We start from the raw sequence: 12,442 nt of genomic DNA on the forward strand, positions 1-12,442 counted from the left end.
CATACATACATACATACAGCAGGTACAGGAAAGACAGGAGTCTAGGGGCTTAACGAACCCGGCCCTACTGCGAGCTGGTGTGTCTTGCAAAGAAATCATGGTCTTTGGATTAGGCTCTTCTGAACTTCTAAAAAAATCCATAACTGAGGAATTCCACGAAGAGCCGTCCAATTTTGTAAAAAATCGTGACCGACCATCTTCGATTTTGATGAAACTTTTTACGTTGCGCCTATGTGGGAAATTAAGTATATTCAAGAGATAATCAAATCATTTTGTCTCAAGGGCAACTTTTTAAAAGGGCTTATGTGTTTTTGCGTGCACTACTTTCTAAAAAATATTGTTCAAGAACTATAATTTGTACAGCAAAACTATTCGAGAATACGTTGCCCTGCATTCAAAAAATTTATAATTTATATTTAAAATTGAAATTTAAAAAAAAACCCATTTTTTTTATTTTTTTATTTTTTGCCAGCGAAAACCTAAATAAAAAAGAAACATTTTAAGTCTAATTTCATGTTGGAGAAGTTATCAATAAAAAAGTTTTTCTAACAATAACTTTGTACATGTTTTTCAATTCTGTACTATTTTACAGACAAAAATATATTTTTTTATCGATTGTGATTCTAAATGTCATTTCAAACGAAAATGCTCTTAACAGAAATCTTCGAAAATGTAGTTGTTTTCAAGATATTTTAAAGTTTGTTTAGACAAAAATAATTCGTTAAATTACGCCCTTTTCATAAGTTATTTGTGTTTCTCCATCAATAATCGTACGGTTTTCATAATAGTCACAATACATTCTACAACTTTCCTCTTTACACCATGACGGTATAACGAACCATTAAAAAACTACAGGAAAATAATAAAAAAATTATTTGACTACATAGACATTGAATTCTCTAAAAATGTTGTTTTCAGCGCCAAGCTGATAATATTCGGATAATAGTTCAAAAGTAATTCTCAAATGTGCGACTTAAATAACGTACAAACGTTATTTAAGTCGCACATTTGAGAATTACTCTTTATTCTGGAGAAACCATAGGAGGACAGAGATTTTACCTGCCAATGTTTTCTGAAGCAAAATAGTTGATACCTGTATGAACCATGTATTAAAACTTACCTATATTTTACATTGGAATAGGTTAACACATTAAAGAGACTTAGTCAGTACGGTGTTTTGGTGTCAACAAGAGCAAATTATTATGGATATCAATAAAGTAAGGTGTTGTAAGCCATTTCCTAGTAAACGGTGTTCATCGAAGCTTCGCAAAGTAACGCAAAAAATTATTGAAATTTTAAAATCCACAGAGTGTAAAATTCAATTGGTTGAGTCTGTTTTTATATGTGATACTTGCAGGTTGCAGGCATGCAATTCTGACAATATAAAATATCTGCAGTTACCGAACATCTACACTACAGAACCACAATCATCACCTTCAGGATATGATCCAGTAGACATACTATCGGTTACATCAATCTTCTCAGCATCTACTCAGGAAAGCGATGTGCAACAAGCCAATTATTCCAATAGTAAATATTCGAATATTTCACATGGAATACGAAAACATTTATTCGGGTAGAATGTAGAAAATGATGAGCTGGAGTTATTAAAAACGAAAGCTGCTGACCTTGATGATATAATTTCTCAACCGAAAGAGAGATTTGCAGATTCAGGATGTTCAAGAAACGATCAAGTGAGGTTATTGTCTATGTTGGTCAAATCAAAAGATAATGGATGAATTTCATGCAAACAAACACATTGTATCGCAAGCTAGGTTGTTAGCAGAAGGAAACCATCACAACAACAAGAACAACAAAAACGAAAAGATGGTTCATACTTTGGATTCACAAACAAAAACACGGTGTTGGAGTTCTATGATAGCGACCAGATTAGCAGAGCCATGCCTGGGCTAAACGACTATGTTTCTGTGAAAAAGGATGGTAAGCGTCAACATGTACAAAAACGTCTGTTAATTTGTTCATTGAAAGAGGCTTTTAATAGGTTTAAGGAAATTAGTGAATTTACTATTGGATTTAGTTCATTTGCATCATTGAGACCGAAGAATTGCAAGCTATTAGGAAGTTCAGGTTCTCATAACATTTGTGTTTGTACGATTCACGAGAATATTATTTTAATGCTCCATAGTCTACAAAAATATTCTTTCGAAAAAGCTTACAAGTTGTATTTTGAAAAAATGTTGTGTACTGCATCGTCAAGATCAAAAGATTGTTATCTTCGTGAATGTGACCGCTGTCCAAATCTTTCAATGTTTGAACACAATTTTTCGGAAGAATTGGAGGAACGATGTGTTGGAGAAATAACTTTCGAACAATGGGTTGCTACCGATAGATGTAATCTAGAAACACTCGTCAAACCAGTTGATGAGTTTGTAACATATTTTGGTGAGAAGTTGGAAAAATTGATAACTCATGATTATATAAAAAATCAACAGTCTATTTTTTTAAATGAATCAAAATCGTCTTTAAAAATAGGCGAAGTTTTAGTAATTTGTGATTTTTCTGAGAATTATTCATTTGTTTTGCAGGATGCTTCTCAGAGTAGTTATTGGAACAATGATCAAGCTACAATTCATCCGTTTGTTATTTATTATATGGACTCTGGAATAATAAAACATTAAGTTTTGTAATAATATCCGAAGTTCTAAAACATGATACAATCGCGGTGCAGGTATTCATTTCAAAGTTACTAACTTTTCTAAAACCAAAAATGCAATTAAAGAAGGCTATATTTATGTCTGATGGAGCTGCTTCTCAATACAAAAATAGAATTTTTTTTGCTAGTCTTTGTAAATATAAAACTAATTATAACATTGATGCTGAGTGGCACTTTTTTGCAACTTCTCATGGAAAAGGACCCTGTGACGCAATTGGCGGGACATTGAAACGAATGGCAAGAAATGCGAGCTTAGCAATAGCACACGAACATCCAATCACAAGTGCAGAAGAGTTATATAAATGGGCTAACCAGCAAAGTAATGAACAATTAACAAAAATTTCGTTTTGTTATGTATCACAAGAAGAATACGAACAGGGAGCAGCTGAATGGAGTAGCCTGTATCAGAAGGCAAAAATGATTCCAGGTACACAGAAATATCACTCTTTTGTTCCTATTTCAGAAAATAAAATTGCCGCAAAACTGTTTTCGAATGACGAAACACCAAGTATTTTTTGCATATATAAACGAACAAAGTGTTAAGGTGTATATAGAAGATAGGAATTGTATATAATAGGAAGAAATAAATTTTAGTATAAAAAATGACCGATAGTGATTTTATAAATCGGACCTATAACTTGCAACATTATCCTCTTATCATCTTGGTGTCAAAATAGTTGTAGAACTTATCATGACTATTATGAAAATCGTACGATTGTTGATGGAGAAACGCGAATAACTTATGAAAAGGGCGTAATTTAACGAATTATTACTTTTTGTCAAAACAAAATTTAAAATATCTTGAAAACGACTATATTTTCGAAGATTTTTGTAAAGAGCATTTTGATTCGAAATGACATTGGGAATCACATGCTATAAAAAATATATATTTTTGTCTGTAACATAGTATAGAATTGAAAAACATGTACAAATTTGTTGTTAGAAAAACTTTTTTATTGATAACTTCTCCATCATAAAATTAGACTTAAAATATTTCTTTTTTATTTAGGTTTTCGCTGGTAAAAAATAAAAAATTAAAAAAAAATGGTTTTTTTTTAATTCCGATTTTTAATATAAATTATAATTTTTTTTGAAAATCGGCACAATTTTTTTTTCAGTGTATATTTTTTTACAAAGATTAATGAATGCCCTGCAACTCATTCTCGAATAGTTTTGCTGTACAAATTATAGTTTTCGTATTATTATTGTTTGTTCATTGTGCATGCAAAAACACATACGCCCTTTTAAAAAAAGCTCTTGAGTCAAAATGGTCCAATAACCTGTGGAAGTCATGGAGACTCATAAACCAAACATAGCTGCAAATTTTTGTTAAAATCGGAGATGGTGGATTTTTATGGTCGGCCACTTCCCCGTGGAATTCCTGAACTCCGAAAGCAGCTGCGACGAAGCGAGTCTGTGCCGCTTCTGCTATGATCCTAAGATTCGAATCATCTAAGATCTTAGCAATAAAAGCACTCTAGCCTAACCGGAGTGCCAACATCAGGATCGACGCCAGTAACATCCTGATTATGGCATACTGGCCATGGCGAACGTCAACGGACAGGACACGGATTACGCATTGAACGGCTACTTTGGGCTGACTGGCGCGCTGTTCTACTCCCTGAGTAAGGAAGGATGACATCGACTTGAAGTGTTCTTACAGCATGGCTGCCTCCGTCCCAACAAAACCCTGGCAGGTCTCCGGGTACGTTCGAAACTCGTCATCATTTAGTTGGTGGTAATAGGTTCGGTTGGAGCATTGCCGAAATTACTCCGATCCGGCTCTGAACACTAGTCCCCATGAAGGTTAGTGTCAACCCTAGCATGACCTCCCTGCTGCTAAGTTTTAGTAGCATAGATAATCATGGGATCACAAGAGGTGACTATGTGCAACGAGCGGAGATAGCGGCCCGGAGTTGAGAACCAATAAAATAGAGCATAACAGAGCAACCAACACATAAGGAGCAGGCGCGGTGAATCCGTTCGTCAGAGGTGGTTTGGTGAGGTCACCACCACCAATAATAGCTGAAGTCATTCGGCAAGAGCTGGATGAGGGGAAACAGCAGCAGCGGCAACAACAAGCGGGACAGAGCGGGATGAGTTACACCCCACAGACGTCAAAAATAGTGGCAGCGAAGTGCTTGGTGGATGAGCTCCAAAAGTTTGTGGACGCGAGAAACAATGTCCATAAGGACATTAAGGAGATGGTCATCAGAATCCGAATGGCGCTACTGTCTGCCGTGAAGGAGTATGACACGGTAACGCGGACGGCAGATGTAGCTGAGCAAGCATTGGCGTCGGCTATGGCTTCTATTCTCCTATCCTCTCCGAAACCTGGTAAGGGGAAGCAGATTGGAGTGGAGAACACGCCAGTTCCCATAACTCCAAAGAGGACAAGATCCTCGCCAGGAGACAAAAGACCAGGCGGTCCAAAGAGGCAGACACTCGAGGACGTTGTTGTTGCCGAAGGAAAGGACGCCACCCGACAAGGAGAAAGCTGGAGTACCATTGTAAGTCGGGAGGAGAAACACGTGAAACAGCAAAAAAGAAGGAGAAGCGAAAAGAGGAGCAGAAGAAGAAAGGAAAACCCTCGATTTGTCAGAAGGCGTCAAAGGGAGAAGCCATGCTCGCCAAAGAGAGGACCCGGAGCTGAAGGACTTGGGGGAAAACGTGGTAAGAGTCACGCGTACCCAAAAAAGGTGAAATGCTCCTCGAACTGAAGAAGAATTACACGACCTGCAGCTCGGCCTTGCAGGAGACTATTACCAAATCAATGGGTGAAAAGGCAGAAGTTAAAGCCTTAAACCCGTAAATGGCGATTGTGTGCAAGGACCTTGATGAAATCACGACGGAAGACCAGCTGAGAGGAGCTTTGAAGCAGCAGTGTAACCTGGGCGAGGCGCACATGACAATCCGGTTAAGAAAGGGATACAGAGGAACTCAGACAGCGATGATTCGTTTACCGATAACCGCTGCAGACAAGGCATTGGAGGTAGGCAAAGTTACGGTTGGATGGTCGAGATGCCTACTGAGGGCCGCCCCACGAGTTAATAAACAACGCGGAGAAATGCTTCAAGTGTGTTGGAAATGCGGGGAGACGAGCAATCTTGCGAGAGACTGCACACAGAGGCTGAAGTGCTTGCTTTGCACCCCAGCGGACGGAAACGACCACCAGACGGGTGGCTTTAAATGTCCTTCCTACAATAAGACGACTGCAGGTCAATGGTTGTGGAGATAACCCAGATAAACCTGAATCACTGTGACACCGCACAGCAACTGTTGTGGCTGTCTGCGACAGAAACTATGTGCGATGTCGCATTGATCGCAGGGCCTTATCAAGTCCCCCTGACAACGGTAGCAAGTTATGGGCAGATTTCCCATTCAAGAAGTGGTAGAACGCGCATATGAAGGCTTCCTGATCGCCAAAATCAACGGCGTCTTCGTGTGTAGCTATTACGCTCCTCCAAGGTGGACAGTAGAGCAGTTCAGCCTAATGCTGGAGCAGTCAACCGAGCAGTTGATCGGCCGGAAGCTGGTAGTTATTGGTTCAACGGCTAGGCTGTGGAATAAGGCAGTAGAGTAACCAACACAAGAGGGTTCATGCTGCAGGAAGCTCTAGCGAAGTTAGACGTACGATTGTGCAATGAAGGTTCTGTTAGCACATTGCGGAGAGGCGTGAGGGAGTCTATCATCGACCTCGCATTCTGTAGTCCTTCATTGATGGCAAACATGGATTGCAGAGTATGCGAAAAGTATACGCATAGTGACCACCAGGCGATTCGCTACCGTTTTGGTTAACGGAAACCTGCTGCAGTACGGAGAAGGAAGACTGGTGAACGAAAGTGGAAGACGAAAGCCTTTAACAAAGACCTCGTCGTTGAGGCACTTCGGCCGAACGGTGGGACCAAAGACGCGGCTGACCTAACAAGAAGGATTGTGGCGGCTTGTGACGCCACAATGCCGCGAAAGCTGGAACCACGCAATAAACGGCGTCCAGCTTACTGGTGGAACGAGAGCGATATCGGAACCAGACAGAGAAGAGCGCAAGGCAGCCTTTCGGGAAGCTAGGGCCGCTTTAAAACGGAAGATCAGACTTAGCAAGTCAAATTGTCACAAGGAGCTGTGCCGGGAAGTATACGCCAAACCTTTGGGCGACGCGAACCGAGTCGTGACGGCAAAAATGAAGAGCTCGACGACGCCAGCCGAAATGTGCCCGGGTAAGCTAAAGATAATCGTCGAGCGTCTCTTCCCGAAGAACTATCCAACTATCTGGCCACCAACACCGCACGGCGAAGAAGAAGGAGCAAATGTGGGCGATCGGCAAGAGTCTAACGACGAGCTCGCAGAAGCATCGAAGCCTCTGAAATTAAGGAAAGCCACCGGTCCGGATGAAAATCCAAACGTGGCGCTGAAAGCTGCGATCCCGGCATATCCGAACAAGTGCTGCAGAAGTGTTTAGATGAAGGCAACTTCCTCGAAATATGGAATCTACTATCCAGGGAAGCCACCGGGCGATCCGGCCACGTTTAGGCTCATATGTCTGCTGGATACACTTGGAAAACTCCTGGAAAAAAATCATTCCTAACAGGTTGACGAAATGCATGGAGGGTGAGCGCGACTGTCCAAGATGCAGTTCGGATTCCGCAAAGGAGTATCGACAGTGGACACAGTTCGGACAGTGTTCGAGAGTGTTGAGAAGACATCTAAACAGAAGCAAAGAGGAGATCGATACTGCGATGTGGTCAAGATAAATGTGAAAAATGCATTTAACAGCACCAGCTGGGAAGCCATCGCAGCAGCGCTGCACAGAATGAGGGTTCCCGACTGTCAGATGCTGAAGAGCTACTTCCAGAGCAGAGTGTCCAACTCTTTGGAACGATGTACGATGTACGTGTCACTAACAGTAATAGGTGAGACACTTGAAGAAGTGGAGGGGTCGGTAACGGAGACAATAGACGCGTGTGAGTGCTGGATGAACGGGGTCAAGCTGTAAATAGCTCACCACAAGACGAAAGTCTTATTGGTCAGTAACTGTAAAGCGGTTCAATGGATGCAGATCAATGTCGGAGTGCACGCGATTGCATTGAAACGTGCACTGAAGCAATTGGGAATGATAATCGACGACCGGTTGAGCTTCAACAACCACGTTGACTACGCCTGTGAAAAGTTGGCGAAGGCAACGAACGCAATTCGTGAACTAACGCTGGATGTCGACCACCAGATGGCACGGGAGTGCAATGATGATGTTTTTATTTTCATCTGTCAAAACACATTGGAAAGTAAATTCTGAATTTTATAAATTCAACCAATATTATAATTAAATGTTATTTCTTCTAATGAAAAGTAATATTGATGAAGAAAATATGTTTCCTACCTCTGAAAAATATCCAGATGGTAAATTTCTTATTACATCACTAAAAATTCGTTCATCCGGTTTCAATTTATACTAAAATGAAATTCAGATATTGAAATTTCGATAGAAAACACGATGGTGGGCAAAAATCACTGGATTAAAGAGTGCAGGTGTTAGCAGTACAGGTTATCCACCGATAAATCCAATTTCTAGCCAAACATTTTCCATATCTAAAACAACCAATCTAACCTCAACAATACAAAAATAATTCCGGATCTCAATAATTCGCAATAAAATATTGAGTTCAACTGAATGTTTTGATGTCAAACGAAAGAACGAGTGTTTTCTTATCATCTGTAATCAAACTTTTGGTGAAGCTATGTGATATTTATTTTAAAACAATTAAATTAGAAGAACCATCCTATATCATCAATGCAAGAAAATATTTTCATCATCATTTGATTGGTACCAAAAATGAAATCTAGTTGGCGCATCGAGCGAAAAAGTTTCACGTTTGAGAGCCAATAGCTAGAATCATACCAAACGTTGGCGGTCCGAGAACGTCTGCTTCTACAGTTTCGTCATCGATACTGCGATATAAGTGCGGCGCTTTAAACCAAGCAGAACCGTGAAAAGCTGAACAGGACACTTCGCCTGATGGCCGTACAAGTCGCAAGTGCGTACAGAACAATATCGTCAGAGGTGGTATGCGTTATCGCCGGGATGATCCCCATCTGCATCACCTTGGCGGAGGATATCGAGTGCTGCAATCGGAGAAACACCAGCAACGTTAGGAAGGTAGTAAGAATCGATTCGACGACGAGGTGGCAACAGGAAAGGGATAGTGCAGAAAATGGAAGATGGACCTACCGACAAAATGCAATTTTTTTAATAAATTTGCTATATTATTCAGAAAAAATGGTTAATTTAATACGACATTAAGTTGTTTGGTCCTTAAATCAAGCTCCTGTTCATAAATGGGAATATAAAGTGCGAGGTAATTTTCAGACGCCTTTTCTCAACTTGAGCATATTGTATATAATGCCTTATGAGATGTTGACGTCGTATTGACATCTCTGAATTTAAATGTATGGCGCAGAAAGTCGCCAACTTACCGTTAAGTTGGCGTTATGTAAGGGGTAGGTTGGGTAGGTTAGCTGAAAATCACGCCTTTAACGATTTTTTGTAGAAATATAGAAAAATCCTTGTTATTTGCTTATTCGAATACCTATTCATTTTTAAAATATTAAATTTGATAATTTTTTGCAAAAGTATTTGAAAATTGGGTGTATGATAAGTTTTCGAGTGAAACTTTAATTCCACCACTTATTTTTGATGTTTTCTTCCCCATATATGTAAGGTTTTCCCTTCTAGAATACATAATCTTCGTGAAAAAATGCAAATTTGTCGAAGATTAGTTAAACTCCGCACGATATGTCAAATGACTCATGATCACGTCATCTGCTGGCAGACACGGTGCATGGATTTTACATTTGTATGTGCTGATCAGTTTAGTGCGCACCGATAGGTGCTACAATTCAGCGAATTTGAATTATAATTGCCTGCAGGGTATGCAACCGTTAAACCACCACGAGCTTTTACGTCGACGAAGGTTTGAATATATACTAATAAAGAAATTGAGCTTTCGCAGTTGAGCTGTCATTTGACAAAACAAATGTAATGCTGGATTTGCAAATTTGTTAAAAAATGACTGAAATTTTAATTCTCTCTTATTTTGTATGAAAATAGTCACACTTGCTACTACTTTCAACGTTATTAATTGATCGAAAGTATGAACTTTGTTGAAACGCTAAAATCGTGTTGGTTAGCCACGTTAATCGGTTCGATTCTGCTAACTGCCGGTACCTGCGTGTTATTTTGGAACGAGGTAAGTTTTTGTTAGTCTATTATTTACCATTAGTCATAATAAAAAAATGTCTAAATATAGGCCCGCGCTATCAGCACAACACTTTCGCTTGAAGAGGCCCTGAACGACGCAGTCACAGTAAGTGCGGAACATCCCTACGATAGGATATATGAGGGACGTCTGATCCACCTGAACGGATGGATTACAACGGGGGAACCGCTCACAGAACCAGACTACAATATTCAGGTTCAAGCCGTTAAACTGAAACGACGTGTTCAAATGTACCAATGGATTGAAGAATATGTGTATGCTCTGAAACCATGTTTAGATATACAGGTTGGAAATGTCCTTTTACATGTTTTATAATTCAAGGGAAAATCGTTTTGGTGAAACAGTTTCCACTGCTCAAACTGAGGACCGTTCCTACTACTATACATTGGATTGGCGTGATGAATTGGTCGATTCGCGAAGCTTTTATATTCGCAGTGGACACCACAATCCCAGTGCCTTTCCAATGGATTCAAAGATATACGTATCGGAACGGGTTCACATCGGACAGTATGAGCTAGGCCCTGCTCTGAAGGAACGTTTTAATAATTTTATAGATATTACATCTGACACTCGCCCTGAGGATCCTACAGTTAAGCTGCATGGTGGACTATACTATCACTGTAATGATATTTGGAACCCGGAAGTGGGGGATATTCGTATACAATTTGCTTATGCGGGATTGGAGGGAACACCGGTGAGAAATTATCTTTAAATGTTTCGATATGCATCCTAAATTGTTTTTTTTCTATTTCAGTACACATTGGTAGGAAAGTTAGAGAACGGTCGAATTGTCCCGTACGAATCGTCTCACGCAAGAAAAGTGCTGCTTATCTATCCAGGAGAATTATCGCTCCAAGCTACCATCAATCTCGAACATCAAGCAAAACGAATAACGACTTGGAGCTGGCGTCTGATTGGTTGGGCACTGCTGTTTTTCTCGGCCACCTGTTCTGCATCTATACTGCAGTACATAACGTCACAAAGTCGAGTGCTGCGCCAGTTTGTTCCCAACCCAAATTTTTCTGTATCCACGAATTTGAGAATGTCGCTTTCACTGGCGTTGGCAATTGCTTCAATTGCTTGGGTTATTCGTCGACCATTGCTGGGTGGTAGCATATTTCTAGTGGCGGTATCTCCTTTCCTGTATCGCGCCCGAAGACTATTCAGTAACTACCAACGGATGGACTAGGTGTGCCTGCTATGAAATGAAATGTTTAAATAACGTGATATTATGTTTGAACATAATCGTTTTTGTGGTCAAATGCCAATGTAACATCTAGTCTAAATAATTTCTACAGGCATACAAAGTTATTGATTTTATCTATAAAAATGATGTTCTATCTTATTTAAGAAACGCGCTCCAAATCGCGTTTCTAAAAACGCATGCATTTAAACTTTTCCTAGAGAACGTCTTAGATGAGAACATGCTACGATAAACTTTTTTATGGCAGCGAAATCAAATATAAAGAGCTTTCTGTGGTGAAAGTCGGTCAAGCTTGAATACAAAGAGCTTTTTCATCTGTTGGTGCTTTTCGCCAATTTGGGTTTGAGTCTCCAAACAGAGTTAGTTCAATCCACATGACGATGTTTTCAAGATTTCATAGAAAGTTTGATTTTTTTCGATGATTATTTTTCAAACTGCACAATGAAATCGATAGCTGCATTGAGTTCAACAATAAAGTAATTTACCTGCGCGCATAAAATAAAAGTACCAATAAACATAAATTTACTGCAACTCAATTCTATATATGTATTCAACTATTTCTAAACTGAGATTAAGTATCATCCTGGGAAAATAAAAAGTGAAGAATGAAAAATGAATGTTAATACTAGAGAAAATTTTCAATAGGACGTAAGTAACAATGAGAGATTCTCTTTGGGGTCTTTCTCTTCTGTTCATTACTCGGCCATTTCAACATTTACTACTCTACTCTTTGCATAATATTATAGTAAAAACCGTCGGCTTTCGATATGTACTGGAAAATTAGTGCAAAGTGTTGTAATGACGTCGTAATAAACGAAAGAGAAAGTAAACAAAGAGAGGCTCTCAATGTTACTTACGTCCTATTGAAAATTTTCTCTAGAATAATTCTTTCGATTTCACTTTAAATATTTCTAGCCAAATATGTCAAATGGTTCTAACTGCAAATGACAGTCTCTGTTTACTTTCTCTTTCGCTAATAACACGGCAGTTTATACGTTTGTTACTTAACTCTTAGCAGAATAAACTAGTCGAAATCAGAGTTCTTCGATATATCCTGAAACAATATTGAAAAGTTTTATGATGACGCCGTAATAATCGAAAGAGAAAGTAAACAAAGACAGGCTCTCATTTTCACTTCGGACCATTTGACATGTTTGTTGAGATTTCAGTAATTTGTATGGTGGCTATCAATTTACATCCACAGTATAGCTGTACAAAGTGCCAAGCGTAACACCGAATTATTCACTATGCGTATCAATGAATAAAAATTAAGAATACGAAAAAAGGAATTTA

The 12,442-nt window shown here is 39.3% G+C and overlaps 1 protein-coding gene across 1 annotated transcript; it reads left to right on the plus strand.

The window, feature by feature from the left end:
* The first annotated feature begins 9,715 nt into the window (after positions 1-9,715).
* Positions 9,716-11,236, plus strand: LOC131689764 (transmembrane protein 43 homolog). Its single transcript, XM_058975057.1, has 4 exons — positions 9,716-9,915; positions 9,976-10,199; positions 10,267-10,639; positions 10,700-11,236. Exons 1-4 carry the CDS (start codon positions 9,820-9,822, stop codon positions 11,132-11,134), a joined length of 1,128 nt encoding a protein of 375 aa, XP_058831040.1. The 5' UTR covers positions 9,716-9,819; the 3' UTR covers positions 11,135-11,236.
* Positions 11,237-12,442: the final 1,206 nt, after the last annotated feature.

This window comes from Topomyia yanbarensis, chromosome 3, assembly GCF_030247195.1.
Source record: "Topomyia yanbarensis strain Yona2022 chromosome 3, ASM3024719v1, whole genome shotgun sequence".
In the NCBI taxonomy this organism is placed as follows: domain Eukaryota; kingdom Metazoa; phylum Arthropoda; class Insecta; order Diptera; family Culicidae; genus Topomyia; species Topomyia yanbarensis.

Excerpts from the sequence above, each read along its gene's own strand:
- LOC131689764 (XM_058975057.1), top strand. The coding sequence starts at position 9,820 with ATGAACTTTGTTGAAACGCTAAAATCGTGTTGGTTAGCCACGTTAATC. Across the intron at positions 10,200-10,266 it reads CAATGGATTGAAGAATATGT|GGAAAATCGTTTTGGTGAAA; the intron begins GTATGCTCTGAA and ends TTATAATTCAAG. Across the intron at positions 10,640-10,699 it reads CGGGATTGGAGGGAACACCG|TACACATTGGTAGGAAAGTT; the intron begins GTGAGAAATTAT and ends TTTCTATTTCAG.